We start from the raw sequence: 26,338 nt of genomic DNA, 5'->3' as shown, positions 1-26,338 counted from the left end.
AAAAAAAAAGTAAATTTGAGACAAAATTGGCTCAAAGGTTTGGTTGTGCGAAGTCAAAACTTAAAAGGAATTAGTAGAACTTGCATCTTGGAAAAAAGCGTCCTGGACGTGAAATAATAGGCAGTTTGGGAGCAAAGTGGAGACACAGTAAAGCTTTCTTGCATATTTGGCTGTCGGGGGCTTTCATGACTGACTGCCTATTCTTTTCTGTTTGGATCAGCAATTCAGAATATTGGGTACCCTAGAAATAAATAGGACAGTGTTAAAATGTGTTCCTGAGCTAGTATACAGCTAGTCTTTTACCTGCCTTTTTCTAAGTTAATCAGATGAACAAATGATATTCTCAGAGACATTGGTGATCTTGTAGCTTGTATTAAAAAAAATTACGCGTGTGCATTACATTATACTCTGATTAGACCTCTCCCACACTTAAAGGGATTTTTGATAATGGGAAAAATAGTTTGAACTGCTAGGTATCATTCAACTTTTAATGTGATATTATTCGTAGTTTATCCTGGCTTCATTTTCTGAAGTTATACCCCTTGCGAAGATTTGAAAAGAATAAGTGCTCTGAGAATTAGCCCTCCTTCATTATTATCTTTTAAGGGTATAAAGGCGCAGGTAAATCTCTTCATGCCTTTGGGCTCACGCTTGTACTGCCTTGTGTAATAGTGGTGCTCAGCCCTTCTGGGGATTTAATTTGCCACAGTAGTGGAAGCTCCAGTCACGGACCTGTTTCTCTCTTCTGACCTCCTCAGAACTTCACAGCTCTCTGGGCCCTGTGCGATTCTCTCTGGTCAGCTGTTCTTGTCATGGGGCCAGAAGTCCTTCCGGGGTCCTGCATTTCCTTGGTTTGTTCGTTCTCTTAGTTTAGGAAATTAAGTTATGCCTGAAAGTTCTCAGAGAAGCAGCTCTGGTGTGGAAAAAAATATGTGGTAGGGTTTGTAGTTGAAGGATGTCGTTTTGACTCACAGTTATGTAGCCTCTTAAATGCTGGTTGTATGAATGCTCTCCTCACAGTGTTGTTAGCGGATTTAAGTGAAGAAAGGCACGTGAAAGTACCCAGCTCCCTGTCAGCTTATAATTAAAAAGCAGTAACTGCCGTTTATTGAGCGCTCATTGTGCTGTGCAGTACACTAAACACATCACGAGATGCTGTTTGATTGAGTCATGTCAGTAGCCTTGCAGAGTAGGTCATACAGACTCCAACACAGGTTCAGAGAGCCAAGTAGTACACCCAAGGTCACACGTCTTTGAGTGGTGACTCTGTGACTTGAATCCAGTCTGTGTGAGAAGCCTGTACATGTCAAACTGCTTTTACATGATGATTGTTTACAATGTTCATGTCACTTCACTTGCATTTTTTGAAGATCATTAAGATTGATGTGTCCACTTGTTTGCTAAGCAGTTGTGTTTTTATTTTTTCTGTGTCTGGATATCCTTTGCCTGTTTTATCTGTTGGGATCTTTCTCGGTTATCTTAGGGTTCTTGAGATAGCAAGTGACATTCATCTCCAAAGCCTACGAAATTTTATACGTGGATATGTTTTAATGTCTCCTTTCTGGTCATTTTTCTTTACGTTTATTCTGTAAAATGTGTGAAAAGACTTTCAGGAATAGTCTGATTCTGCGACTTCTGTCCTTTTTGCATTAAGAAACAGTATAGTGTGGTCTTACCGACACGAGAGAACTTCTGTGTGTGTTATGTGTGGGTCGAATGGCTGCAGTTAACGCTTAGGTTTCACATTAGGGAGGAAGATCAGAAGCCCATAAGAAAGAATTGCTTCTCTTTTTTAAAAAATGTTGTATATGGGTAAACATACCATAACTATTTTGTTGTTTTCACATTCATTTTCTACTTGGTTACTTTGGGAATGAGGATAAAACTGTCAATAACAGTCTGATGAGTACATGAGGCTTAGAACATAAGCGCCTTTGACTACAGTACTCTTTGAAGCGGTGTGAGAAATGCCGAAAAAGCAGTGATGCTGCTGTTGAAAATATACCCACTATTTCTCTCCTCACAGCAAAGTTCCTGCATTCGTGAGGATGATTGCTCCTGAGGGCTCCTTGGTATTTCACGAGAAAGCCTGGAACGCATATCCCTACTGTAGAACAAGTAAGCCTGGTCCCCAACAGTCCCCTGTGAGAAGGGGGATGCCAAGCAAGCCCTTTTGTGGGTTCTCGGGTAGACACTGCACTGACTGTGGCAGAGGAGAGATTGCATTGGGTTCCTCCCCCCAAGACCTTTGTGGGGGGCATGGGTTCACTCCCAGGTGACAGCATGTTGAGGTTACTACTGCTCACTGCACAGGCTCCAGGGGTGAGCAAATGAAAGGATTAAGAGGCAGTATACCTTGTTTTACTGTGCTTCATTTTATTGCACTTCGCAGATGTTGTCTCGTTTATAAAGTGAAGGCAAGAGCCTCCATCAGCAAAAGATTATGACTCCCTTTCTTGCGATACTCGCTTTATTGCGGTGGAACCAACCGCAGTGTCTCCGAGGTGTGCTGTACAGAAACCCTAAAGAAAGGTTATCCACACTCAGAAGTGTCTTCTGGTGCACTTCTACCAGTGGTTCACTCATGTCGCCACGTTACCGAGGGGGAATATGGCAGCCCTCGCAACCGGGTTTATGTTGTTTGTTAAATTACTATTATCAGTGAAGGGTTTGCTCTTACATTATTCATTATGCCTTTTAACATTGCTTTAAAATAAGGTTGCTGACTCCATAATCTAAAGTATCCTACACTGTGACTTGTGTAGAAAGTGTGCTTTGCAGATGTAAACTAGCAAATGTACTATTTTCTGGTAGTTTAATCTTGTGACATTAAATACGGTGACAGATTGTATTGACTCAAATTAATATTCTGAAATTTTCCCCCTTTTGTTGCCTACCTGTCCATTATGTCTCAGTCGTAACGGTGAGTAAAACTGTTTTTGTGCCACATACTCTTCATCTTTAAACTTTGCTTTACATAGTAATTGTTTCCAACCAGTCCTTGCTTTGTTATTAAAACTGCTCACCGCTGCATGGCTCCCCCTCTGTGCTGCTTCCAGCAGCCTGCACTCCACCACATGTTCCCAGGGTTAGTGGGCTTGCTCCAGCCTTGTCTCAAAATCGCCCTCTTGACTTTATTTTGCTTCTGCTACTTCCTTTGAATGCCAGATTTGCTTACTAACCCTCACAGCTTCTTTAATATTAGCCTTGTATGCTGCATAACAAGTAGGGTTGTTTGAATTATTTAAAAGCATGTAGCATTTGGTAGCTATATATGGCTGACAAGTCTATAAAAATAGGTAGCTAATGATCCTTCGTCATCTGAGGATCAGCTTGTCGAGTCAAAGGCATGGATGCTCGTGCTGGGGAAGGCTCCCGCAGACAGGAGCCCCAAAGCACTGCCGAAAGATCACTGTCATTTTACCGTTGTGTTTTCTGCAGAATGAATATATGAAAGATGATTTCTTCATTAAAATCGAAACATGGCACAAACCAGACTTGGGAACATTAGAAAATGTAAGTTTCCACCTTTGGGCTTTCAGTGAAGAAGCCCCTAGAAATGAGAGTACTGTAGTCCATTTTGTCATCACCAGAACGAGGCCACCTGTGTTAGTTAGACCAGTGCCCGGCCGCCCAAGGGTGTGTCGGATTGCAGTAGGCGAGCGAGCACCCAGCAACATCTGGGCTTTCCTGATCACTCCCCTCGCCTTAGTGCAGGAGTGGGCTTTGGTGAGGTCGCTGTTTTTATCAGCAGCTGTCTTTATCTGAGACAATGAGAGTGTGGATAAACAAAACTCTTTAGATAATCCCCAAGCCAATGTTAGCCATTAAATTTTAGTTTTTTAAAATCTTTTCATCTCTGTGAATTTGCCCGGGCTGCTCTCCATAGCAAAATTGGTTGTTTTAATTTTCCCCTTCATTCCACTTTGCTGGGATGTGGGTTGATGTCAGAGAAATGGCCAAAATGAGGAAGAAGGTACGTTGGGTAATGTAAAAAAATGTTGAGAAGTTCCTGATTTTTACAGGTTGGTGCACATTAATCTCTCAAGTAAACTTCAAAAAAAATCAGTTAAGACTCACTGTAACCGTTAACTTTTGCTAAGGTCTCTTGGGGAACTCGGGAGGGCATCCGGTATAGGTTGATGCCCTTGGACCAGTGGTTCTCAAAAGCATGGTCCCCGGTCCCATCCCATCCCTACTTAGAACTTCTGGGGACGAGGCCCAGCAATCTGTTTTCTAGTGTCCAACTGAGAACCACTGTTCCACCTTAGGGTGCTTTGCTGTATAGGGGAGGAAGTTGATGTTAATTTGAGTAAAAATCCATTTTTACTGTGCTTTTATGTGATTGGTTCAGTTAATAGAACTTTTGGGTTATAATTGGTAGTATTTTGACTTGAGTTTTTAATCAAGGTGATCACTTGACATTTCATGGGTTTTTTTTCATAATGACTCTAAAATTTAGAGTCTAAATGAGATGACTTGGTATCTTTTAGCTTTCAAATGGGTGCATGTTTGGCAGTTTTTAAACAATTCTTAATTGGTTCATAGATAGAGTTTCAGAAATAAACGATTGAACCACACGAAGTGTAGAGGAGTTAACATCCTACTGGAACTGAGCAGCTTTAGGATAATCAAATTCAGGAGAGGTTTTAGACCAGACAGTGCAGCTTTTTGAAATCTTCTTAATGTCGCTTTGTGTGTGTCTGGAATTTGGAGGTTACAAGGACTTTGTCATGTATTATGTGGGTTAAATGTGGGTCGGGTACATTTTGTTAAAGAAGTCATCTCTAAGGCCTACCAGAAAATACTGTAACCGATTTCTGTTAATTTGGCAGCATCCTCACCAGCCTACCTCCTTGTTATTTGGAGTTTTAAGGGATAAAAGATTTCTAGATCCCTCAAGACTTCAGTGTCTAATTTAACTAAATAGCAATTTGGGTTTTTTTATACCTCATAGTGTACTCTGCGAGACTTAAGATAAAGATTGTATATATAACTATAACAGTTTTGCTTAGCAATAGTCTATGCTTTCTTTTGTTCATTTCTCTTTGTCACTTATAGGTACATGGTTTAGATCCAAATACATGGAAAACTGTTGAAATTGTCCACATAGATATTGCAGATCAAAGTCAAGTTGAACCATCAGTAAGTACTATGTACTGCTCAGCGACATTTTAACCTGTTGGCTCTTACATCTAAGAACTGTTTTTCTTTCTTTCTGGTGTGGCCTACATTTCAACACTGAAGTGAACCTAGAGCTTAGGCCTGGGGCTGTGCAGCAGAAAGACCAGGGGTTGGAGAGAAGGTGGTTTGTTTTTGTGTGGGTTTCACCTTTGCGCAAGTGACCCCTGTAAGAATGTCAGTGTACCTGAGGTAAAGGGCGGTTTCTTGGGGGTGGGGGTGGGGAGCAGTATTTCACAATAGATTAAGAAAGCAAAAATTTTCATACAAATTTTCAGTAACTTAAGTTAGCCTAAACTTGTCATTTGTGGGAAATGGTCGATGGTAAAACATCTCAATTTAACAGTTCTGTAGCTTTCTGTTTTGATTCTTACTAGATGTGAATGTTTGTACTTGAGGCTTTTGACTTATTAAAAATGTTTTTTAAGAGTATGAAAAACCTTTATTTTACCACCTCCCTGTCCCAAATTAGGGCCCTTCTATTTGCCACTGTTTGTAAATATTAACTTGCTACTTCCATGGCTGTCCAGCATTTTGGCGTCTCTGGGCCACCCAGAAGATTTGTCTTGGGCCACACGTTAAATATGTAAATACTAATGAATGCTGATGAGCAAAAAAAAGGTTAGATTTTGTGTTGGGCCACATTCATAGCCATCCTGGGCCACGTGCAGCCCGTGGGCAAAGGTTGGACACCCCCGACTGGGTGCTGCTTTGGTTTTGCAGTGCACAGCTGTGGACTCGTCACATGTTAAAGACAACCCATGACCCTCTTCTTGCTGGTCTAGAGAGACCTGAAGCTTTTAAATGAGTGACACCCCTTGTTCTGTCTTGGTGAGCACAACGTGTTCAGTCAACACCTCATTTCATAGCCTTCCCATTTCATTTTCAGTGTTTCTTCCTGAACCTGAACGTTGTTATAAGAAATAACTGAACGGAAATAACTCAAATACTGAATGTCTCACTTTGCTGTTGAAATTTAAGTGTAAACCTCCTGAAACAAAGGCTCCTGACCTTTTCTCAGAAATCACTGGGGTTGTTGGGACTCCCAGCTATGACCCTCTGCTAGGCTAGGTCCTGTTCTGCTAGGGTCCCCTTCCTTTGAAATTGTGTAGGACTTCTTATGCTCAGAAGTAAACTGTATATTCTGATGGAAACAATGTCCTTTTGGCCCTTCTGTGTCTCTCTGTCTTCTCCAGCTGTGATTCACGTGTAAGAGTAGTGACAGGAAGCAGACTCATTGGGAGTAAATAATGAGTCGGTCGGTTAGTGGCGAGGTCAGGACAGCTTACGCGGCTGGAGCAGCAGGTCACAAGATAACACCAGGCTGCAGAATGGACTGGGTAGCCCGGGGAAGTCATCCCGGTTATATTGTCAGTGTTTTAAAAAAGGTGTGCTGGCCAAACAAAGTGGTTCGGTCTTGTGGCTCATAGGTGTTCCATGTTGTTGTCCAGGGCACAAGGCAGGTGTGGTCGTGCTGGGGGGCGTGAAGGTAGTTCTTTGTCCTTCTCAGGTGAAAACAGGCTCTCAGCCCGTGTCCGCAGGCACCAGTGCAAGTTGTAAGGTTAGTAAAGGAGGGTTGGGAAGAGCCCTGGGGCCCTCGGCCCCATTCCTTCCACTACAGCAAAACCTGCAGAGAGGAGAGGAGGCAGTGCTGGCCGCAGACGCGTGCCAGCAGGACTGGAGGTAGATGCTTCAGGTGGAAGGAAGGTGCTGCAAATGCCACGGCCCAGCAGGTGGTTCTCTGTGGAGTGATGCTCGGGGTCGGTCGGTGGGGGAAGAGAGAGTGGACTGGGCAGGGTGAGGAGGGTGCGCATTGTGGGTCCATGGAGCTGTGACTAGGAACACACATTCTGAAAGTAGTTGGCTTCAGGTTCAAATTCTGAGGTTTTGCTACGGGCTGGCTCTTCAGTCTTGGGCAGGTGCCGTAGCCTCTGCGCCTGTTTTGTCTTGTGTAAAACGAAGCTAATTATCTCTCAGGATTAAATGTGAGTGCTGAGTTTAATAATTGTTTGCCATTATTGTCATATTACTAGCTACAGCTGTGCAGGAGTTCTGAGACTCTGTGTGCACACCAGGTGTTATTTGGGGGTGAAGAAGTGTTCATGTGTGTGTGTGGTTTGGTTTTTCAGTGCCCGTAGTTCCTGTTTTCCAAGTTCCATTTTAGAAATTAGTAAGAAACAATTTTTTTAAGTTTCTTGGATTCACATTACCTTTTTTTACTGTGATAAAATACACAAAACATAACATCAACCATTTTAAACTGTGCAGTTCTGTGGCGTTTTGTACATTCACAGTGATGCGCAGCCGTCACCACCATGTGGTCCATCATCCCAAATGGACACTCTGGACCCCAAACAGTCAAACTCCCTCCTGCCTCTCCCCTCAGCCTAGGGCTGCCGCTGATCTGTTGCCTGCCTCTGGATTTACCTATTCTGGGTATTTCATGTAAATGGAGTCATAACAATATGTGGCCTTCTCTGTTTGCTTTCTTTTACTTTAGCATAATGTTCTCAAAGTTCATCCATGTTTCATGTGCCATTGCTTCATTCCTTATGGCTGAGTTAAACAATAGTGCAGTCTAGGGATGAGCCACATTCTGTTTACCCGTCCATCCACTGACAAACGGTTGGGTTTCCTTCTTTCCGCTCTTGTAAGTGGTAGTGAACATTTGTGTCCTGGTAGCTTTCAGTTTCTGTTTTCTCAGCTGTGGTACTAAAAGTACAACTGATGTCACGTAGGAAATTCTCAGATTTTTTATAGTAAAATAAGTACCCCGACATGCACGTTTTCCGCTATAAAAGGAGAGGGGAGCTCTGTGTGGTGGGAGGCGAGGGTGCCCTTGACAGTTTTTAAGCCTGAATAGAGGTGGAGGAGCAGAGCACTGAGCTGTCGGGGGGTAGGGGGTGCGTGTCGAGGAGTGGCAGGGCAGGGCAGGGTGTAGGGCCCGGCATCTATTCCAGCAAGGAGGTGGGCAAGAGACTTGGAGGGCTGGGCACTTGGGGCCCGCCCTTATCTTCTGTGCAGTCTCTTGTGTTCACTCTGCTGCACAAGACACTTGCACTGACTCTCCCTTCCGCTTCCACACCATCTACTTCCCTGGTCTAGTTCATGTTTGTCTTAGGGTAGCTTCTGTGGCAAACACCTGGACCACCTGGCCATCCATACTGTTTACCAAGTCCAGTTTGGTTTTCTCTTGAGTTATTTGTCCATTTGATTCTGCTTTTTATGTTCTTGAAAATTCTAGTCCAAGGTCTTGGGGATCTTAACCGTCTTCTGTTAAGGTCATAGCTGAAATTCTGAAATGGCAGTGTTGTCAGAGCAGCCAGCCCGTCCCGAGTGGCTGCTAAGTCTGTGCTGTCTGGGTAGCCCTGCCGTGGCCATCCAAGACTAATGTAACAACACCCTCAAGAGGCTTACAGTCTGGGCAACACAAATCTGGTGCAGTGAAACAGTTAACAAATGGCAGAGGCTCATGCAGGGTCCAAAGTGCTGCAGGATTTCAAATAAGAGAACAGATTCTCTGTGAGGACGGAAATCTGAAGAGACTGAATGGAAGAGCCCTGACCTGAGGACGAGAGGGTTTTGTTGGCCGAAGCAGATCGTCCCCCCCTCATTGCTGCACTTTCCCCTCTCACTCATTCTCTGATATCTGGTAAACCTGTTGCTTTTTCTCTCCCCCTTCCAAGTAGACATTGAACTCCAGAGGGAAGAATGATTATACTTTTAACTGCTGTCTCCCCAGGTCCTAGAACCCCTGAGATAGATCGTAGGCAGGGGCAGCAGAAGTGAAGGTACAAGTCACTATCCAACACCGAGGGGAAAGATGGAATAATTTTTAGAGTTGAAGGAACTGCCCTCACACCATGCTTTGCGTAATCCCGAGTTCCTTGGCGCCTACCCGTGCTGTCAGCGTGGAGCAGCTGGAACACGGGGCTGAGGCGCTCCCTCTGTCCCCTTCTCGGGCGTAGCCCTCACCATAAGGTTTACTTCCAACACACAGTTCTGCAGCTACAGACAGTTTGGCCTCAGGGCTAACCTCTCTGTTTTCCAAGTGAGGAAACAAATCCGGATAAACTAGTTTTTCTCAAGATGATTTAGCTAATGCCAAAAGTGGAAATTCTAACTCTCAATCCAGTGTTCTTTCTACTGACTCTTGATTCCTTCTGAATTAAGGCCCTGCTTTGTCACTCTTTGAGCTGCCACTTGAGTACCGCCTTCCTCTTCTCAAACTGGTCTGCCACTCACCAGGTCATGGGTTTTTCTGTTCTGGTGGACTGCTTGCTCTGGCCTCCTTCCGGGACTCCTTCCTCTCTGTCCCAGTGTGTGTCCTGGAGAACCCAGGTCAGTTTCCACTTCCTCCAGGGAGAGTTCACCCTTGTCCGAGACAGTCTTCCCTTCCCCGCTGCTGAATTTCAGCTCTTGTTCATTTCATGCATGTGTCTTGCTTGTTCTCTATATCCAGGAACCCTGTCCCTTTTCCACAGAGTGAGCCCCTCATAAATATTTTTTTAATAATGAGCTTGATGATAATGATGAAACTAACCTGTAGGAGTGAAGAATTTGTATACAATTAATTGAAAGTCAATTTGATAGCAGTTGGATTGGCAAGGGGTGAGGACACAGGCACTCACATACATGGCATGCATTGCCTGGGGGAGTATAAGTGGGTTCAGCTTGAGTAGCAGCAGAGTTACAAGTGTGCGTGTCCTTGGACCCAGAGAAATTCCACTTCTGGAAATTGATCCTATTCATTGTGATCAGAAGCAGTATGAAAGCTAAATGTCTTGCCATCGATGGGGAACTGATTGAAAACACAGTTGGCCCGTGTGATAGAGTTCACTGTAGTCGTGAAGAGGGAGTGAGCTCTATTCATACTGACAAGGAATCTTTTCTAAGATAATGTGGAGAGAAGAAGGTGAAGAAGGGTATTTGTAATACGTTTGTGATATTGTGAAAGGGGAAAACTGTCTGTGTGTGCTTATATAGATGGTCAGGAATGCTGTGTCTATAAGACCGTGGTAACAGTGATTCCTTTGTGAACCAGGGGGAGCTACATGGCCAGGGGGCGGGTGGAAGAGTTGAGGTCTGGCCAAGGTGTGTGTAGTGGATTGAGGGTTTTGGATTTCTCTTGCTACGTGAAAAATTACCAGATTTAGTGGCCATGTAATGTAACCTAATCGAAGGAATGAGAACCATCATCTTTGTCATCATCTGTTGGTTAGAAACAGGTCACAGATTCTGCGTGTTCTCAGAGGAGGCAATGATGTAAGAATGTGACTTGTGGGGTGGGGGGGGGCGGTTCGTATTAAGGTGTGTCCGTCATACCAACAGTCAGTATTTGGTACCTAGAATTTGCTCTTCAAGGCTTTTAGTGACACCAGAATTGGGAGCTGGGTAACTTTGAATGGACCAAGGTGGAATTTCAATAGGGAAGACCTTCTGAAGGTGTGGCGAATCTCCAAGTTCAGACTGCTACACCTTAACTCGCAGGTTTTAGTCTCGGTCTTAGTTCATTGACTTTCATTTTGCTTGTAATGAACTCTGATTTTTCCTGAATGAGCTAATTTTTCTAAAAAGTCTTAAATTAATTTATTTCCTTATTACTTGCTTTACAAGAAATAAAAATAGTTAATTAGTCACTTTAAGAAGATCAGTGACCAAGTCTCCTTCCCAATCAGGACAAAGGTGAAATAGTTGGGAGGAGGTTGAGAAACCACGAAGTTGGAAGTGATGCTCGAATCTTGTAACCCCACCTGGTGGGGATTTTCCATCACTGCAGGTGGTTTTAATACTGACACAACCCTAAACATTTAATTCAGAGTGACTGTTGATTACTTCTGTAATCAACAGAGTTTAACACTCTGCTGGGTTGCTGGTGTCAGCTTGTCTACTGCTCTGTCAGAGACTTCTGGTTTTTTTTTTTTTTTTTTTGGTCATGCGTATGGACTGTACTTCACCATGCATAGGAGGGATGTGGTCAGACCCACAGTGTAACTGAACACGTGGGCGGGCGCTTTGACATATTTGCATGATGGAGGGAAGCATGGTCACAGGAACTCGAGGAACAGGGTTTGTTGTGGAAATCTGTCAGTGTGGGTCTGAGCAATGTGCTACAGAAATCATACACATTTAAACATACAGGTTCTTTGGGGGTTTTGTTGGTGATTTATGGAAACTCTGACTGGACTGTTTGTATAGCCATTACTCTCTGTAGTTTTCTAGAAGATACACCAGTGCTCTGATGAAACAAGCTAGGCAGTCTGGGATTTCTGCATAAATATCCCCGCCCAATTTCTTTTGTCCACAAAACAACAGATTTCCTGTTTCAGGGGAAAGAGGCATTGTACTGCCCTTTAAGAAGTAAGGCTGCTTCCACTCATCACTGAAGCAGCCGTGAGCACACTGTCCAGCAAGGCATACCCCCCTCACTCCGACCCTCGCCCCGTGTCAAATGTAGTCCACATACCGCTCCTAGAAAGGCTTCCTTGGTAAACTGAGTACATTTTGGTGGCCTGGCCGTACTGTACACATCCTTTCTGTGTTGCCGGGACCTAGCAAGGTGCTCTACATTGAACCTGATGTGGAGTGAGCTTTCTAGTCAAGTCTTGGTGGATCAAAGAGAATTTGCAGATTTTTTTTTCTCTGTGGTGTTAAAGGAAAAAAAGCGGGAAGGGATTGACGTTTTTGTTCGAGCAGTAGATGAACAAAGTGCTGCTTTATGTCCTCCTTTCGCTCATTGTAGGTGGTGAATCACGTATGATGGGGCTTCTGTTTAAACACGTTGTCATTCCTCCACGAGCATCTGTCTTTCCATCAGATTAAAACGTGTTTTAGAGCAAATTGTAATAGGAGTCAAGGTACCCAGCATAAAACACCAGAATGCAAAGGTTTTTTAATTTCTAAAGTTGTCATAGGTACATAGCGACAACAAAAAGTCACGAACTCTTCGAGTGTCCTGATGAGATGCATGTGCATATCTTCGCCTCGTCTCCAGGATGCACACAAGTGAGGCCGCTGCCATCTGCTTCTGCTTCTTTTAAAGGTATAAATTGGGACCTGGCCCCTTTTAATCATCTCCAGCACTTTGTCTAAGTAGCTTTCCGTGATTTGTATACAAAAGTCACTTCCCAGGAGAGGAAGACTCTTTAAAGTGTAAGCTGAAGTGTACACACGATTAACATCAGAGACCTCCATTTTTGGAAGTAATTTGAAAGAAAATGAGCGGGTTTTTTTGTTTTAAAAAATTGGAACCACATTTTTAGGTATTTATGTGTGACCAGAAAGGATTCTTTCAGCCTCCCTCCATAGTGTGTGCTTCCTCCATAGTCCTGTGTGACCTTACAGTTTCCAAGGTTATTTTTAGCAGAAATGTTTACTTCAAATTTGCAAGGCCCACATGTTTAGAATTGATCTAGCTTAACGTCTGTTTTTTAAATGTCACTCGTAAGCAAACATTAATGATATAAAAGTATTAAGTTGTTTGGGAGATTGAGGTTTAAAATATTTCATAATAAAATGCAGGAAGTTTAGAGAGGGAATGGATTTTTTTCCTCCTGTTCTAGCACGTTGGAGTTTACTAACTTGTGGTGCAAGGTTTTCCCAGATGAAGCATTTCCCAGCCAAGAGTTGCCCCGCTTTGTGACTGTGCTGGTGTTTCCCTGAAGAAGGTATTCCTAAAGGGAAGGGACAAAAGCTGGGCACTCCTGTGCCGTGTCGTTTCCAGGTCACTGAAAGGATGCGCTGGGCGTGCGCGGATTGACAGGGTCCTTCCTGGGGACTTCCCTGCAGAGTTCTCGGGGCCCTGTTCGTGCTGGTGACTCGGAAAGCTGGTCCTCCTGTTTGGTAAAGCTCAGACTTTATTCAGACCTCGTCCTTTTTTGTCCTTTTAACCTCTTCAGCCCCAGTTGTTACGGCCCCATTCCTCTTTCTTACCTGCTCTCAAGTGTAGTTGTCATGTCATATTTACCTCAAGTCTCCACCCTTTTCTTTTGCTCCCTCCGTTTACAGAGCCCCCTGGGGGAGTGCTAGGGAGGGTGTCTCACCTCGTGAGCTCCAAGCACCATGGTTGCCCTGACACCTGCCCCACACGGCCAGACTGCCCTCCTTGGCCTGTGGCCTTCGGGTCATTGCTGCTGGGCCCTGGACTGCTTCGAGCAGCATCTTTCCAGCAAACAGTGTCCTGAGCAGCTTTTTTAGCCAGAGCCGCTGGAGCAAAGTGTGGCTCCATTATGAGGCACGGTTCTTTTCTTGGTACTCTAGGGGATGCAGGTGTCCCCCGGGAGAGGAAGGGCTGATGAGATTAGTCTCATTCTCTGCCAGTACCTGGGATCACCTCTACTCAGCACAGCTCACCGAGCCTCTCCACCTATGTTCGGTCTCCTTTAGAGAACACCCCCACCGTGGCCATGAGGCAGGGTCTGCACTTGCTTGATTCTCTGTTTTGGGTTGGATCTGCCTATTCGTCCTTGGAAATTAAGATTCAGTTTAGGGCCCTTGAGGCCCTCTGGGGGAGCATTGTGTCTAAGGACTCAGGCCTAAAGGCTTGAGCCCCCTTCCTTTTAAGCAAGGTCAGCCCACAGGCAGCTTGTTGGAAATGCAGTTCCTCACCATCACCGCCCCCCAAACCCTCCCGGTCTCCACTGTTCCGCTCATTCTCCAGATGATCCCTGTGTGTGCTTACTTGGGACGTGCTGTGCTGCACTGTCAGTGGTGAAGAGTGTAGAGGAGTGTCCTCCTAGGATTTGGGGAGCAGAAGGAATCTCGTTGTGTCCTAGGTGGGCACAAGTAACCAGGTTCTTGGTGACCGTGGACAAAGAATAGAATCGAATGCATAGGGAGTTCGTAGCAGAAAGAAGAGAGCGGATTTATTAAGCAATAGTACACTCCACAGAACACGGGAGTGGGCCAACTCCGAGTAGAGGTTGACCTCAGGGGCTGGAGAGATTCTATTCTTGTAGGGTGGCTATTTCCTGGCTCGTTTCGGCAGGCTTTTGTTACTCATGTACAAATAGTTGTATTACTTTAAAGCTACTGTGCATGTGGTCTCCCATTATTTCTCTTGATTGGCCATTGGAGAAGGGGGTCACACGGTGTTAATTTACTATAATGAAGCTGGGGTCCTGTAGCATCTTCTGTGCAGGTGCATTCATGATTCACCACGATTCACCGCTTTTCCAGAAAGCGGGAACAACCAGTCTTGGAACAGGGTCTCTGTCCTGTATCCACATCCTTTATCTTGGGTCACCTGGAGTTTCCTCCTTCCTGTCTCCTACCTCAGTTGGAGGCCACAGTCCCAAACACTCACTTCAGCTTTCCTTTTACTAAGGAGTTTGAGCCCAGGAGAGTGCCGTAATGATCCCTGAGCCACATAACCAGTGGAAGGGGATCCAGGACTCATTCTTAATTCAGTTAAAACCAGCAACTGCCTGCTCTTCCATCCATCTTTCATAGTCTCCCTAAATAGCAGCTTTCATCAGAGGCCTTTGGTCGCCTCCTCCCGTAACTGCTGAACTCTGGTGCAGTTTGAAATTTGCATATGTGCAGTTATGATAAAAGGATGGGAGGCCCCCGCTGTGGTGTGGGGTACTCCTAGTGAACGCCACTCCTACATTTTCTTGACTTAGGAAGCGTTTCTTAGGACTTGGTATTTGTTCTGTGATGCTATGGTAACTATTTGTCCAAATAAAGGGATAGCTGTATCTATCTGAAGAGAGTTAATCAGTGAACAGTTAAAGTGTTCCAAGATGACTGTGGCGTGCCTGTGCTCCAGCCATTGCTTATGTATCGGGGCAGTGCTGAGCGCCCCTCCACCAAAGGGCTTTCCTCTCTCAACGGATAAATACCAGTGCTGGGCTCCAGGCTGCAGCCAAAGCCTGGGCTCAAAGGCTAACTAGGGCTGGGAGGTTTGGAGTTTTGTACTTTGTTAAATGAAGAGCCCCTGCCAATTTAATTGTACATCCAAAGACAGTAATAGGACTGTTGGGCTGGCTCGGCTGCACAGCTGAGCCTCTTATAGAAGTCCCGCAATCACCAGTTTAAGGATTATGATGTCAAAGAAAACGGATTGACTTTTAAAGTTTGTGCTTTTTTGCTTTTTCTTTCTAGCGATGACCATTTGTTCTTTGAGATGATCCATTTGTTGGGTGGCTGTGTTTTGCTAGAGAGAACAATGTCCCATTTTAGTTGGGAGCAGAAATGTTACAAGCAGGACCTGATTCTTTTCGGAAAGCGAACACGTAAAATGTCCTTCCTTTTCATTCGTTTAGGTGTTTTCACTTTGAACTGCCATTCCATGATTTGAGTGTTGAACAGCCTGACACTTCTTAATTGTTTTAAACCGTGAGCGTGAATTGTTTTAAAGTTATTGTTCTTTAAAGGACTTTTTCCCAAATGTCAGCCCTGGAAAGCTGATGAAACTTGGTTTGATTTATTTAGGCGTGCACGTTGCGGTCACACCTTACGCAGTCCTCGTTTTCTGTGCTGGAGGAAGGATCCAGGCATGTCTTTTCCTTTGATCAAGCTCTCAGTGCCCAGATGTCACACATTGAGTAGATGGTCTTGGCAACATATGCTTACTGCGCCGACTTTAGAAAAAACTTCCTAATTTTAAAGAAATGTGCTTTCTAAATATACTCTCTAAATCATCTCTGTAAGATTAGGGTTTTTTGTCTTGAAAATTAAAAACATGATGAAATCTGGCTGGGAAATTACATATTAGATGAGACTATGTGAAATCGTTTGTATTTGTCAGCATTTGAACTTTGAAAATGACCTTAATGGGTCAACCTAATAGATCTTTCTTATTAACCTTTAGTCGATGATAACCCTAAATAGTCAGCGCTGACCGTGGCTCTGGTTCCCTCTCACAGCTCTCAGAAAGCTGCTGCATTTCAGATGTTGCTTCTGTTCCAGCTGCGGCTGCTTACTTCCTAAGAAGGGCTTTCTGCTTCTCAGAGCTGTGCTGTGGCTACCCAGTCTTCAGCCCTGAAAAGAGCTTTTGTTTATTAAGTCTGTGGCTGAGACCCAGCAAGTCCAAGGAGAGCCCGTGGTTGCCAAATGCTTCTTAAGTTCTTTTTGGCATGAGCAGGCACTCAGTCTAGTAGAGTACCTCTTCCTTTTGCCATTAAAATGAACCTAGACATTCGTTTCTATATTAACAGTTTGTAACTTGTCCCTGGTGGGGTGTGTGTGTGTGTGTGTGTGTGTGTCAGAGCCTCAAAAGTTCTTTATTAAAGTGTGAGAATTGCAACCCAGCTCCTAACTTGTAATAGGAGCCTCCTTGAACTCAGGAACAAAACAAAACAAGTACAACTTTTGAGGTAGCAGTGACTTTGTTTTTGCCTAAGAAATTTGCAGTTGCCAAATGCTCTTCTCATCTTGCCTTTGCTATGCTGTGAAGCTAACCATTGTCAAGATCCTTTGTACTAGTTACAGAGGTTTTTCCCCCATCCTCAAAGAAGATATAAATAAATGTCAGCATGGTTCTTAATAAAAAGAAATGTAAAAATGTTTCCCACTGTCTTCTGCTGCCTTACATGGTTAAGTACTTTTGGAACAACTGCAGTATTTGCATAAGTAAGTGGATTGAGAGAATGGAATGTCCCATATAGTTGAAGACACAGTTGGATGGCAGTGCCCTCTTGTGGGGATAATAGCACATTGCTTATTTCATGCTTTCGTAATTTTTAGCAAGGATTTTTAAATTTTTCTTAAGTGTCTGTATATACAAGCATGTTTTGCAGAAAATACCTTTTCACTAGAACCCCGAACCCATTATTAACTTAGTGTTTATTTCTAATCTCTTACATCTTTTGAAGTAAAAAAAAATAGAGCGGAGGAATTGGTAGGGCAGTTTGTAAAATTGCTCTAGTTCCTGGCTGGGGTAAATTCTCTGGTAAGAGTCAGAAAATGTTTTTGTCAGCAGCTAATGGCAGATGTTTTAAGGAAATTCACATAAACAGCTCCAAATAGAGTTTGTATAGTATGTTTCTTATAAAAGTCCCCTTTCAACAATGTAAACTCTTTCCTAGGGAAGGCTCTCCGGGCTGAGATTCCTTTAGGTAGTTGAGTCTTATCAGTGATAAAATTGTAAATTATAACACTTATGTTTTTTGCAGTAAAGTATTATGGGTAGCCTGGGTATCGACAGAGCAGCATCTAAGTGCTGGCCCTTCTGAAGGAAGTTCTCCAAAAATAGTAGCAAGAATAATTCTCATTGGATTTTGCTCTTGCTGTTAAAAAAATGTTTATTTCTTTTCCCTGCAATTATGTCCTGTTTAATGTTTGTTAAATTAGTTCTGTGGGTTAAATGGGGTCCTGGGACTTGGGAGCTTCTTTGTCTGAAGGCCAGACCCTTAACCAACATGGACATTTTACTGAAGAGGGCGCAGCCTGTGAATTTTAAATAGGACATTCCCCCCACCCCCTCATTTTAGTTAAAGGAGTTCAATGTGCTGTGTTCTACAATCTCCTTTTATTTAAGGAAATAAAGACATTTTGTCTTAAATAAAATGTTCTTAAACATATTACTTACATTTCAGACATACGCAATTTAATTTTAAAATAAATAATGGCTCTGGCTGGTGTGGCTCAGTGGATTGAGCACCGGACTATACAGCAAAGGGTCACCAGTTAGGGTACATGCCTGGTTGCAGGCCAGATCCCCAGTAGGGGGCGAGCGAGAGGCAACCACACATTAATGTTTCTCTCCCTTCCCCTCTCTCTAAAATAAATAAAATATTTAAAAAGATAAAATAATATTAACAAGCACCTTTAGCAAAATTGACTTGTTACTATGTTAAAACATTTCATTGGTGTCAAGGTTTATGTTCATTTTTAAATGATATATAAATATGGTAATAATACATATATAGTAATAAGTATATTGAATATTTGTACATGAAACACTGGCTTATCCAGACCAGTAGCCCACCCACCCTGCAGAGTAGCCGCCGTCTGGGCTCTCTAGGGACCCCTGTTTCCGTCCTCCTAGGACTCTCTCCTTTTTGCTTCACCTGCCCACCTCTTCTGGAGCAGAACTGTTTGGTCTTCCTGCCTCGCTGTGGAATGTGGAGTCTGTCATGTCGGACTTCTGGTTGTAACCTCTTTTCATAGCTGAAATCCCAATTTCTTTCTCTTTCAGTTAATCTGTAACGTTCCAAGGCTTTGGAGGTCTGCCTGGATAAACATGACAGTGGTAGCTGTCGTTGGCAGTGCTAGGGATAAAACGAGAAAGAATGCAAGAGGAGATTGGCCTAGCTGTGCTCTAGCCTAGCGGTGCCCTAGACTGTGGCCTCCTATTAGCGCAGAGCTCTGTTGATAGCTCCTGCCCCTCTTCCCAGTCCACCAGGTTCACCCCCATCCACAGCCCTACCCCAACCCCCACCCCCACCCCCACCCCCACTCCCAGTCTCTATTTAGGGTCTCTGTGAGGCTAGAAAGATTACAAAAAAAGTGTTCTGTTTGGGTGTGTAGATTTGATTGTATTTCTCTGTTCTCAATGAAGTTTAAAAATTCAGCTTTTGGGATTCATTGGTGGAAAGCCAATAAGGATTAATGAGAAGGCTGAATTAGAGAATATTTTTAATGCAGTTTTGTTCCTCTGAGGTACATTCAGTAACAGAAACTAGGCCAACAAGTTACTGACAATTAGTGGTCCTTTGGGACTCTGCTTTAATGAATAGATAAGAATGATTTGTAATTAGCATAATAATTATATGCAAATGAATGCTTCTGAATTGCTCTAAAACACTTCTGAACTGTTTAAACAGCCCTCCTGAGATCTTGTTACTCTATTAATTTGTGTAGCAAATCCTTTTTTCATAGATCATGCAAAGATAAACTTCAGTCCAGGCCCTGTCCAAGTTATTGTGAATTCCAAGGTGGTAGGACCTGAATTAATGAGATTTACTTATACTATATTAATGGTACTCAATGGGAACCTGAACCGGTAAGGAGTCAGTGGGGAAATGTAATTAAAAATAGAAATGAAAGCTGCTTATTTGAAAATAACTGTTCAAATGAGTTTCTTAAACAAGTTAGTACATGTTATTTCTCTTTACACCTCTGTTACCTGCAAATTTTAATGCAAACATTTTTTACTTAATAGGGTTCCCCTTTGGAGTCTGGCTTGAATTTTGTCAATTCCAGTTAATTACGCGCTGGGGTCGGTGGTGATAGGATCCAGGAATCCCTTGTTTTCTAAGTGCCACAGTACTGAAAAATGCATGGCAGTGCTGATAAATGATATCTGATACTTACCTTCATGTTTAACTCATCTTTTTCCCCATCCTGGGCTTTATTTTTAGGGTCTTTATATTTTGCTCAACTTGAGCAGCAGTCCCTGTGCATTTTAAACTTAGTGATGATCTTTGGGCTATTTGGATAGACTTCCACTTAATCATGTTATGCTGAAGGAAGGTGTTTTACAGTGGGTTGCAGGACCTAAAAACATTTTTAGGTCTCTCTCATGTTTTTATGTCCACCTTGTAGAACCGTTTCTCCTTTTGTGGGGGGTGTTGCTGATGCTCCTTTATAAGCCAGTGTCCAGGAATTGCTAACACTTGTGTTTGGGGACATTTTTCCTTAGTTTGCATTTAGCCTCACCTATGGGAAGCTATGCGCACACGGTTCTTGAAGCGATTTCTGGTGTCTGGAGTTCCTTTTTGTTTTTCCAGAAGCTGTCAAGGCACTCCTACCAGCCTCTTACTCATGTCCCCATTCACAATCATGAGTTAAATCTAGGCTCAAGGACATTTAGGTTATCTCAGCAGGTTGTACTTGAATTTTGCACTTGATTTTGGGGGGAAGCCACTATGCTTAAAGATTCTTAAAACTAATATTCTTTGTCTTCAAAACCAATCTGGTTTCTGTTGAGGGCTGCAGTGAGTAGCAGATGCACACCCAAGAGGCAACACAGCATTCTTATTCTAGTGGCAGAAAACAGGTATTTATAAGAATCAATTGGATGTATTCTGTGTCTCCAGCTTGGAGACTCAGTAATTCATTTATTTACTGTATTATATTTTATGTGTTCTCCAAAGGGTGTCTTGACTTTCACTTGCCTCTTTTCTTACTTAGGAGTCTTCAATTAAATAAAGTTATATTAACACTAATCCAGATCTTCCGTATGCTGATACTATTGTGTTTTTCTGTTGTTCAGGCACTAGTATTAGTGGAGCGGGCGGCGTCTGGGGACCTTACACCTAACTTGATGATGATGGTTTTACGAAGCTCTTATCCTGGCCAGGCCTCTGGGCATTATACAGATGATTAAAATTTGATCATAAAAATCTTTAAACACAGTGCACCTTAGCAATAAGATTTTTCTACTTTTAAACATGATTTTACAACCCATTTTACAAATACGTTTCCCTGGCCTAGTGAATTTGCTTTATTTTTTTTTTCCCAAGGATTACAGAAAATGCATAGCAAATTCAGCCTTCCGAATACCCAGGAGCTGAAGACTCAAGTAGGCTACAGCTGTCTTCACCCACAGTATTCTAAAAGAACTAATGAGATGAGAAGTCTGCAGCTGGTGGCAAGCACAATAAACCACGAGCCAAGGGCTTCTCTTCATCAGAGGCTCCCTTTCCCCTTGGGATCCCAAAGGAGACAGAATACTAACAAAGCCAGCAGGCTGTCTCATTGCACACTCTTGCTCATTTGCAGCCATAATTGGTAGCTGAGGTTGCATTCTGTATGCTGAAACTGTCATACATGAAGGAATATATTTGTTCATTGTGATGCGGATATAAATAGGCCAGTTTTCAAATACAGAGAGACCAAACTAGATACCTAACAATAAAATAGCAGCAAAGAAGATACTATTCAACAATTAAATGTTTGTTACAGAAATACAAAACTGAGGTTAAATCTACACCTGCTTCCTGCTTTTTAATATCTTGCTACTTAATTCAATGGATTAAACATTTACGCATTCAAACTAACAAAAAAGGCCCTAAAATTCCTAGGTTTTGACGAGATGCATTATTCTCATATGTCAGGATTAAGGTGTTATTGTTACTAATTGGGGTTTGTTACATTTTCAGTATATCTTTAATGTTTGCTGCTTTATATTCAAGAGGAAAAAAGCTGAGAGGGAAGAAGAATTAGTTTTAGAGTTGTATGTATATGTATGTTTCATACATTTTACATGCATACACTCATTTCTTACAGTAAAACCCACTTTGGTGTCTGATGCTGCTGCTTTTTGGTGTTTTTGAAATGTGTTTTGGCTTCTCTGGCATCTGTGACCACCCTTCGGCCCCCTCCAGTGGGCAGTGTACCAGAGTGAGCCCAGGACAGAGGCCAAGAAAGAAACCTTGTGCTGAGGTCCTAGGTGAACCCTGTCGTCCCCTCCTTGGACTGTGGCATCCTTGTCTGTGAGGATGAGGCGGCTTGGATGGCCTTCAGGGTTTAGGCCAGCTCTCCAGTTCTGTGGATCTGCGGTTCCGAAAGGCATCCGCTGAACAGGTGGCACTAATAGCGAAGGCTCAGACACGTACTTTGTAGAACAGTGTGTTAGGTCCAGAGTGGAGAGATTGGGTCTTTTTTGCCTTAAAAATATTTTATTTATTGGTTTGAGAGATAAACATCAGTTTGTTGTTCCACTGATTTGTGCATTTATTGGTTGATTCTTGCGTGTGCCCTGACTGGGGATTGAACCTGCAACTTTGATACGTGGGGATAACTCTCTAACCAACTGTGCTACCCAGCCAGAACCTAGCCACAGTTTTCTTTTTCTCTCTCTGCCCCACCCCGGCCCGGCACGGTACCCCTCTTCCTTCCAGCAATCCTCCCCTCCTTACTTCATGTCCTTGGATTGTGCACATAAATAAGTTCTTTGGCTTCTCCATTTTTCTTTAGCATTCTTTACACCCCCTATCTATTCTGTACTTACCAATGATGCTTTTTAATCCCTGCACCTTTTCCCCCTTCTCCCTCTTCTCCCTCCCAACTGATAACCCTCCAAATGATCTCCATACCTATGATTCTGTTAGGGAGTTGTGTGGGGCAGAGCCTTCAGTGATGGCCAGGGTGGGGCATCCTGCTTTGCCACTTTGGGGCTGTGGCGGAGGGCTCAGGGAGGGCACTGTGCCGCTGCCTGGCTTCTCCGAGTTTGCTGGGCACTTGCCCATTTCCACTCACTTCACTCAGTCCCCATGTGCAGCCGGCACCCTTCGGGTTGCTCTGGTGGTAAGTCCTGGAGTGCATGGGTTTGCTCATGTTTAAGACTGTGTGGGTCCTTTAAGCAAAGTTTCTTGAAAATCCCACAGTTTCTTCTGCCGTTCCAATCCCCACTGGTTTTTACAGCCAGAAATCATGGGGATTTGTCTTCCCCAGTGCTGGAACTGGCCTGGGACTGGAGTCGCTCGCTCCCAAGGTATCCCGCCTGATTTTATCCACCACACTTGAATGTGGGACCACCTGTGCCCATTCTGCAGCCACCTGTCCGTGCCACACCTCATCTCCGTGTCTCTGCACCGCCCCCTCCTGCCTGTCTGGATGAGTGCGGCTTCTTAAAATCCTCGGTGGTTGTACTTCCATGCAGTTTGATCTTCTGACAGTTCTGGGTGTTACTTGTTTTGAGATTTAGCTGTAATTCTTTTTGTGGTTGTACGAGGAGGTGAATCACATCTACCTACACCTCCATCTTGCCCAGAAGTCCCAGAGTGGAGAAGGTCTAAAATGTTTTTCCATGGTCTTTGGTTAATGAATCTGTGTCAAGTAGGTATTGAAAATCTGAAGTTGATGTGGAGCTGGGTTTAGAAAGGAGAAGGGGTATTGTCAGAGAAGTTCCTGTAATCCATCCACTCACATTTTGACCCTGACTGGTACCATAATCATACGTAGGGCCCTCATAGGTATGGAGATCATTTGGAGGGTTGTCAGCTGGGAGGGAGTCACCCTCCCCATAATCATACATAGGTCCATCTCCTGGGATGAGTCACCCCCTTAATTAATTTACCCTTCTATGAGAATAATTTATGCTGGCCACAATTTAGACCAAGTTGTTTCTTGGTTTATCTACTGTCCTTAGTGTATTCCATCAGTGGTCGTTATCCTTTAGCCTTCCCGGTAACTGTGTACACGTTGTGTTGTGGATTTATTTCTTCCTGTCTTGGCATGGGCAAATTTATAGCGCACAAAGGTAGTTCTGCAGTCTCTATTTCATACATTCTAAGATTCCTGTTCCCTTGATTTTCCCCTCATTTTATTATATTCAAAATCAGGGTTTATCTCTCAGTGAAGGTGTATTTTGTTGGCTGAAATGTTTCCCTTCTTAATGGTGTATAAAATAACGGAGCGTCCTTTCTTAGGGTTAGGAAACGTGGTATTTGCTGTTTAACTCACGTGAGGCTCTGTAACATTTTAGATATTGAATCCCTCCCCCCCAAAAATGTGAGCATCACACAATGAGTGAAAAAAGTATCACAACCCAGTTAGTGAAAAAGAAAAAAGTACTTTCCCTCAAATGGGATGAAAACTACTAGCCAGGCCTCTGGGCAGTGTACAGGTAATTAAGATTTAATTGTAAATAATTTTAATGCAATGCAGCTTAGCAATAAGATTTTCCTACTTTTAAGCATGATGTTAAAACTCATTTTAAAAATAGATATCCTTGGCAAGTATTAGTTGGTTTTAATTCTGACTAATTCTTCTCTCCATTCTGTTAGCAATTGGCGGGTCCTCCCTGGGCTTTCAGGTACCTTTTCTTTCTCTGTCTCTGTCTTTCTCTCAGCTGGACCCGTGTTGTCTTTCTAACGGCAAGAACCAGGTGCTGGTTCTCCCTGCCCCTTAGAGTACGTCTTAGCATCCTGTGCACGCCCTTCTTCTACGTGGTGGCTGATGAATGAATAGACCTGGATTGAGGGAGATGATATCGGAAGGGATTATTTAATAACGATATTAAATGTTGTCATTCTCTTTGGAGAAAACTGAGCTGGTCTGTGGGCTTTAATTCTAAGCCTCTGACCCAGAAGAAAATGTTTTTGGAGTTTCATGATTCTTTCTTAGCATGATGGCCAATTTCTCACTGTGAATCCAGGTCTTGGGAGACCACCCCTGGGCAGTTGATTCTTTTCTCAGTCAGCAGTGAAGTTGTTAATTTTAGGGTGTGGTTGAAATAAGAGTTTCAGAGTTCGTTTTAGCTAAGAGCAATGGAACTGTCTGCTGATGGGTCCATGACTTCGAGATGGATACACGAAATAACCCTACCCGCCTGAGCCCTTGCTGTCAGCTTGTTCCAGCTTCTCTCTCCTGGACAGTCTGACTGACCTGACGCCTGTGGCTGTGCCACGTGCACTGCATGTTTTAAACACACCCTGTGTGACCTGCTAAGTTCCAGTGTGTACTAATTTTAGCCCATTGGTGGGCCTTTTTATAGCTTCGTAGACAACCTTTACACAGGCTTCTAGTTCAAGGTCATATACTTACCCAGTATCTTTAAAGTTCTGTTTTTGTTTTTCACCCAAACCTCACTTTTTTTTCTTCCTCACATACGTTATTTGTAACTTTCTCTTTAGGAATTATTTATGTGTCATATGCATTTACTGAGTAGCTGTTGAGTCTTGATTGGCTGCTTCTCCACATGTTTTCACTGATTGGTGAAAATTTGTTTTATACTTGATCATATACTCGGCACTTGTCTGTAGAACAGCCATTTCCAACCAGGGTGCAAAAATCTTTAAAGCATGCGGTACCTGACTATTTAGTCAGGGACACTGACCTCTTTTCCCTTAGATTGTCAAATAAAAAAATCACAATAGTCAACAGTACTAGCCTGGTGTGAATGAATCAAAATTAACCTTTTTTTGTTTTTGTCAGATTGGCAAGAAATGAAATTTTTGTGTGCCCTGGAATTTTAGTAATTAGTTTGCGTGAGTCATGAGATGAAAAAGGTTGGAAAATTTTTGCTCTGAAACAATGATTTTTTAAAAAATAGTTTATTTATTTATTTTTTAGAGAGAAGGGAAGGAGAAAGAGTGGGAGAGAAACATCAGTGTGTGGTTGACTCTTATGTGTCCCCTACTGGGGATCTGGCCTGCAACCAGGCATGTGCCCTGACTAGGAATTAAACTAGCAACCCTTTGCTTCACAGACCCATGCTCAATCCACTGAGCTACACCAACCAGGGCTGGAACAATGATTTTTTAAATACTGACTTGTCTGGGCACTTCCCCCAAAGTGTATGGTCCCTCCAGAATGCTGTGAAGGGCCTCTGGTTTCGAAATTCTGCCTGAGAAGGGCAGGGCTCCCTCTGCGTAGGATTTCCAACTGGCCAGCTGATCTCTGTCCATTGTTACTGTCACAGCTCATCTCAACCTGAACTGTAGCTCTTCAGAGGTAACTTTTTATTTTTTTCCTGTGCACTGTGTGTGTGTGTGTGTGCGTGTGTGTGTATGTGTGTGCATGAAGACAACAGAACTTCCGTGAAGCAGACAGGTTTAAAAAGACTTACTTCACTCATTTCTGGTTCCATCAGGAAGAGTATTTAAGGGAAATCGAATTTACAAACACTAGAACCTTGCATAAAACGTTGATTTTAGGGCGGTTCCCCTGTGACTGGATGTATAACTGAGGTGGTCCCATAAGGAGCCATAAACTCCTCCCGTGTCTCCTTTCTCAGTGAAATTCTGCCGCGAGTACAAAGGCTACCTCTTCCACGAGGTATGTGTGCTCCATGGCCCCCTGGACAAGGGTGTGGAGCAGGGGGCTCCCCGGTTGACGTGCCCACACTGACCCGACCGTGGAAGAGGTGGGAAGTGCTGTGGAGTCGGTGGTTCTGGTCTCTGTTCCTGGTGGCGGTAGTTGCTCTGTGGCAGGGAACTTATCCAGTGTTGTCATCTGTGGGTGTTGGCAAAACCGGGATGGGCATCTTTTATTTCTTGAATGGGATTATACATATATCAAAATCCCGAAACTGTTGAAAAATGTTAGAGGATTTGTTCTTGGAGATAGCTGTCCAGTAACCAGCGGGCAGCTAGTCAAGACTCTCACTACTTTTTATTGTGTAGTCTTTTTGCCTTAAGGTAAAAGTTTAAAACAAAGAGAACCAAAGTGAAAACATGGCTTCTGCATGACATTAAGTCATGCATAAAACTTTTGCATAAAAAGTTCTACTTTTATTTTATGCAAAAGCACAATAAGCCTAGTA

At 43.4% G+C, this 26,338-nt stretch overlaps 1 protein-coding gene across 2 annotated transcripts in view; it reads left to right on the top strand.

The window, feature by feature from the left end:
* Nucleotides 1-26,338, top strand: part of PITPNB (phosphatidylinositol transfer protein beta) — a 70,182-nt gene that overhangs the window by 20,709 nt on the left and 23,135 nt on the right. For both annotated transcript variants that reach the window (XM_037052400.1, XM_037052401.1), the window contains exons 4-7: nucleotides 2,027-2,118; nucleotides 2,916-2,923; nucleotides 3,442-3,516; nucleotides 5,062-5,145. In XM_037052400.1, the coding sequence (XP_036908295.1) occupies nucleotides 2,027-2,118; nucleotides 2,916-2,923; nucleotides 3,442-3,516; nucleotides 5,062-5,145 (259 nt within the window). The remainder of the gene's footprint in view (nucleotides 1-2,026; nucleotides 2,119-2,915; nucleotides 2,924-3,441; nucleotides 3,517-5,061; nucleotides 5,146-26,338) is intronic.

This window comes from Sturnira hondurensis, unplaced genomic scaffold (genome assembly GCF_014824575.4).
Source record: "Sturnira hondurensis isolate 20B ecotype Veracruz unplaced genomic scaffold, ASM1482457v3 Scaffold0007406, whole genome shotgun sequence".
In the NCBI taxonomy this organism is placed as follows: domain Eukaryota; kingdom Metazoa; phylum Chordata; class Mammalia; order Chiroptera; family Phyllostomidae; genus Sturnira; species Sturnira hondurensis.
The sequence above is the reverse complement of the archived record's forward strand: the minus strand, read 5'-3'. Positions and strand labels throughout refer to the sequence as shown.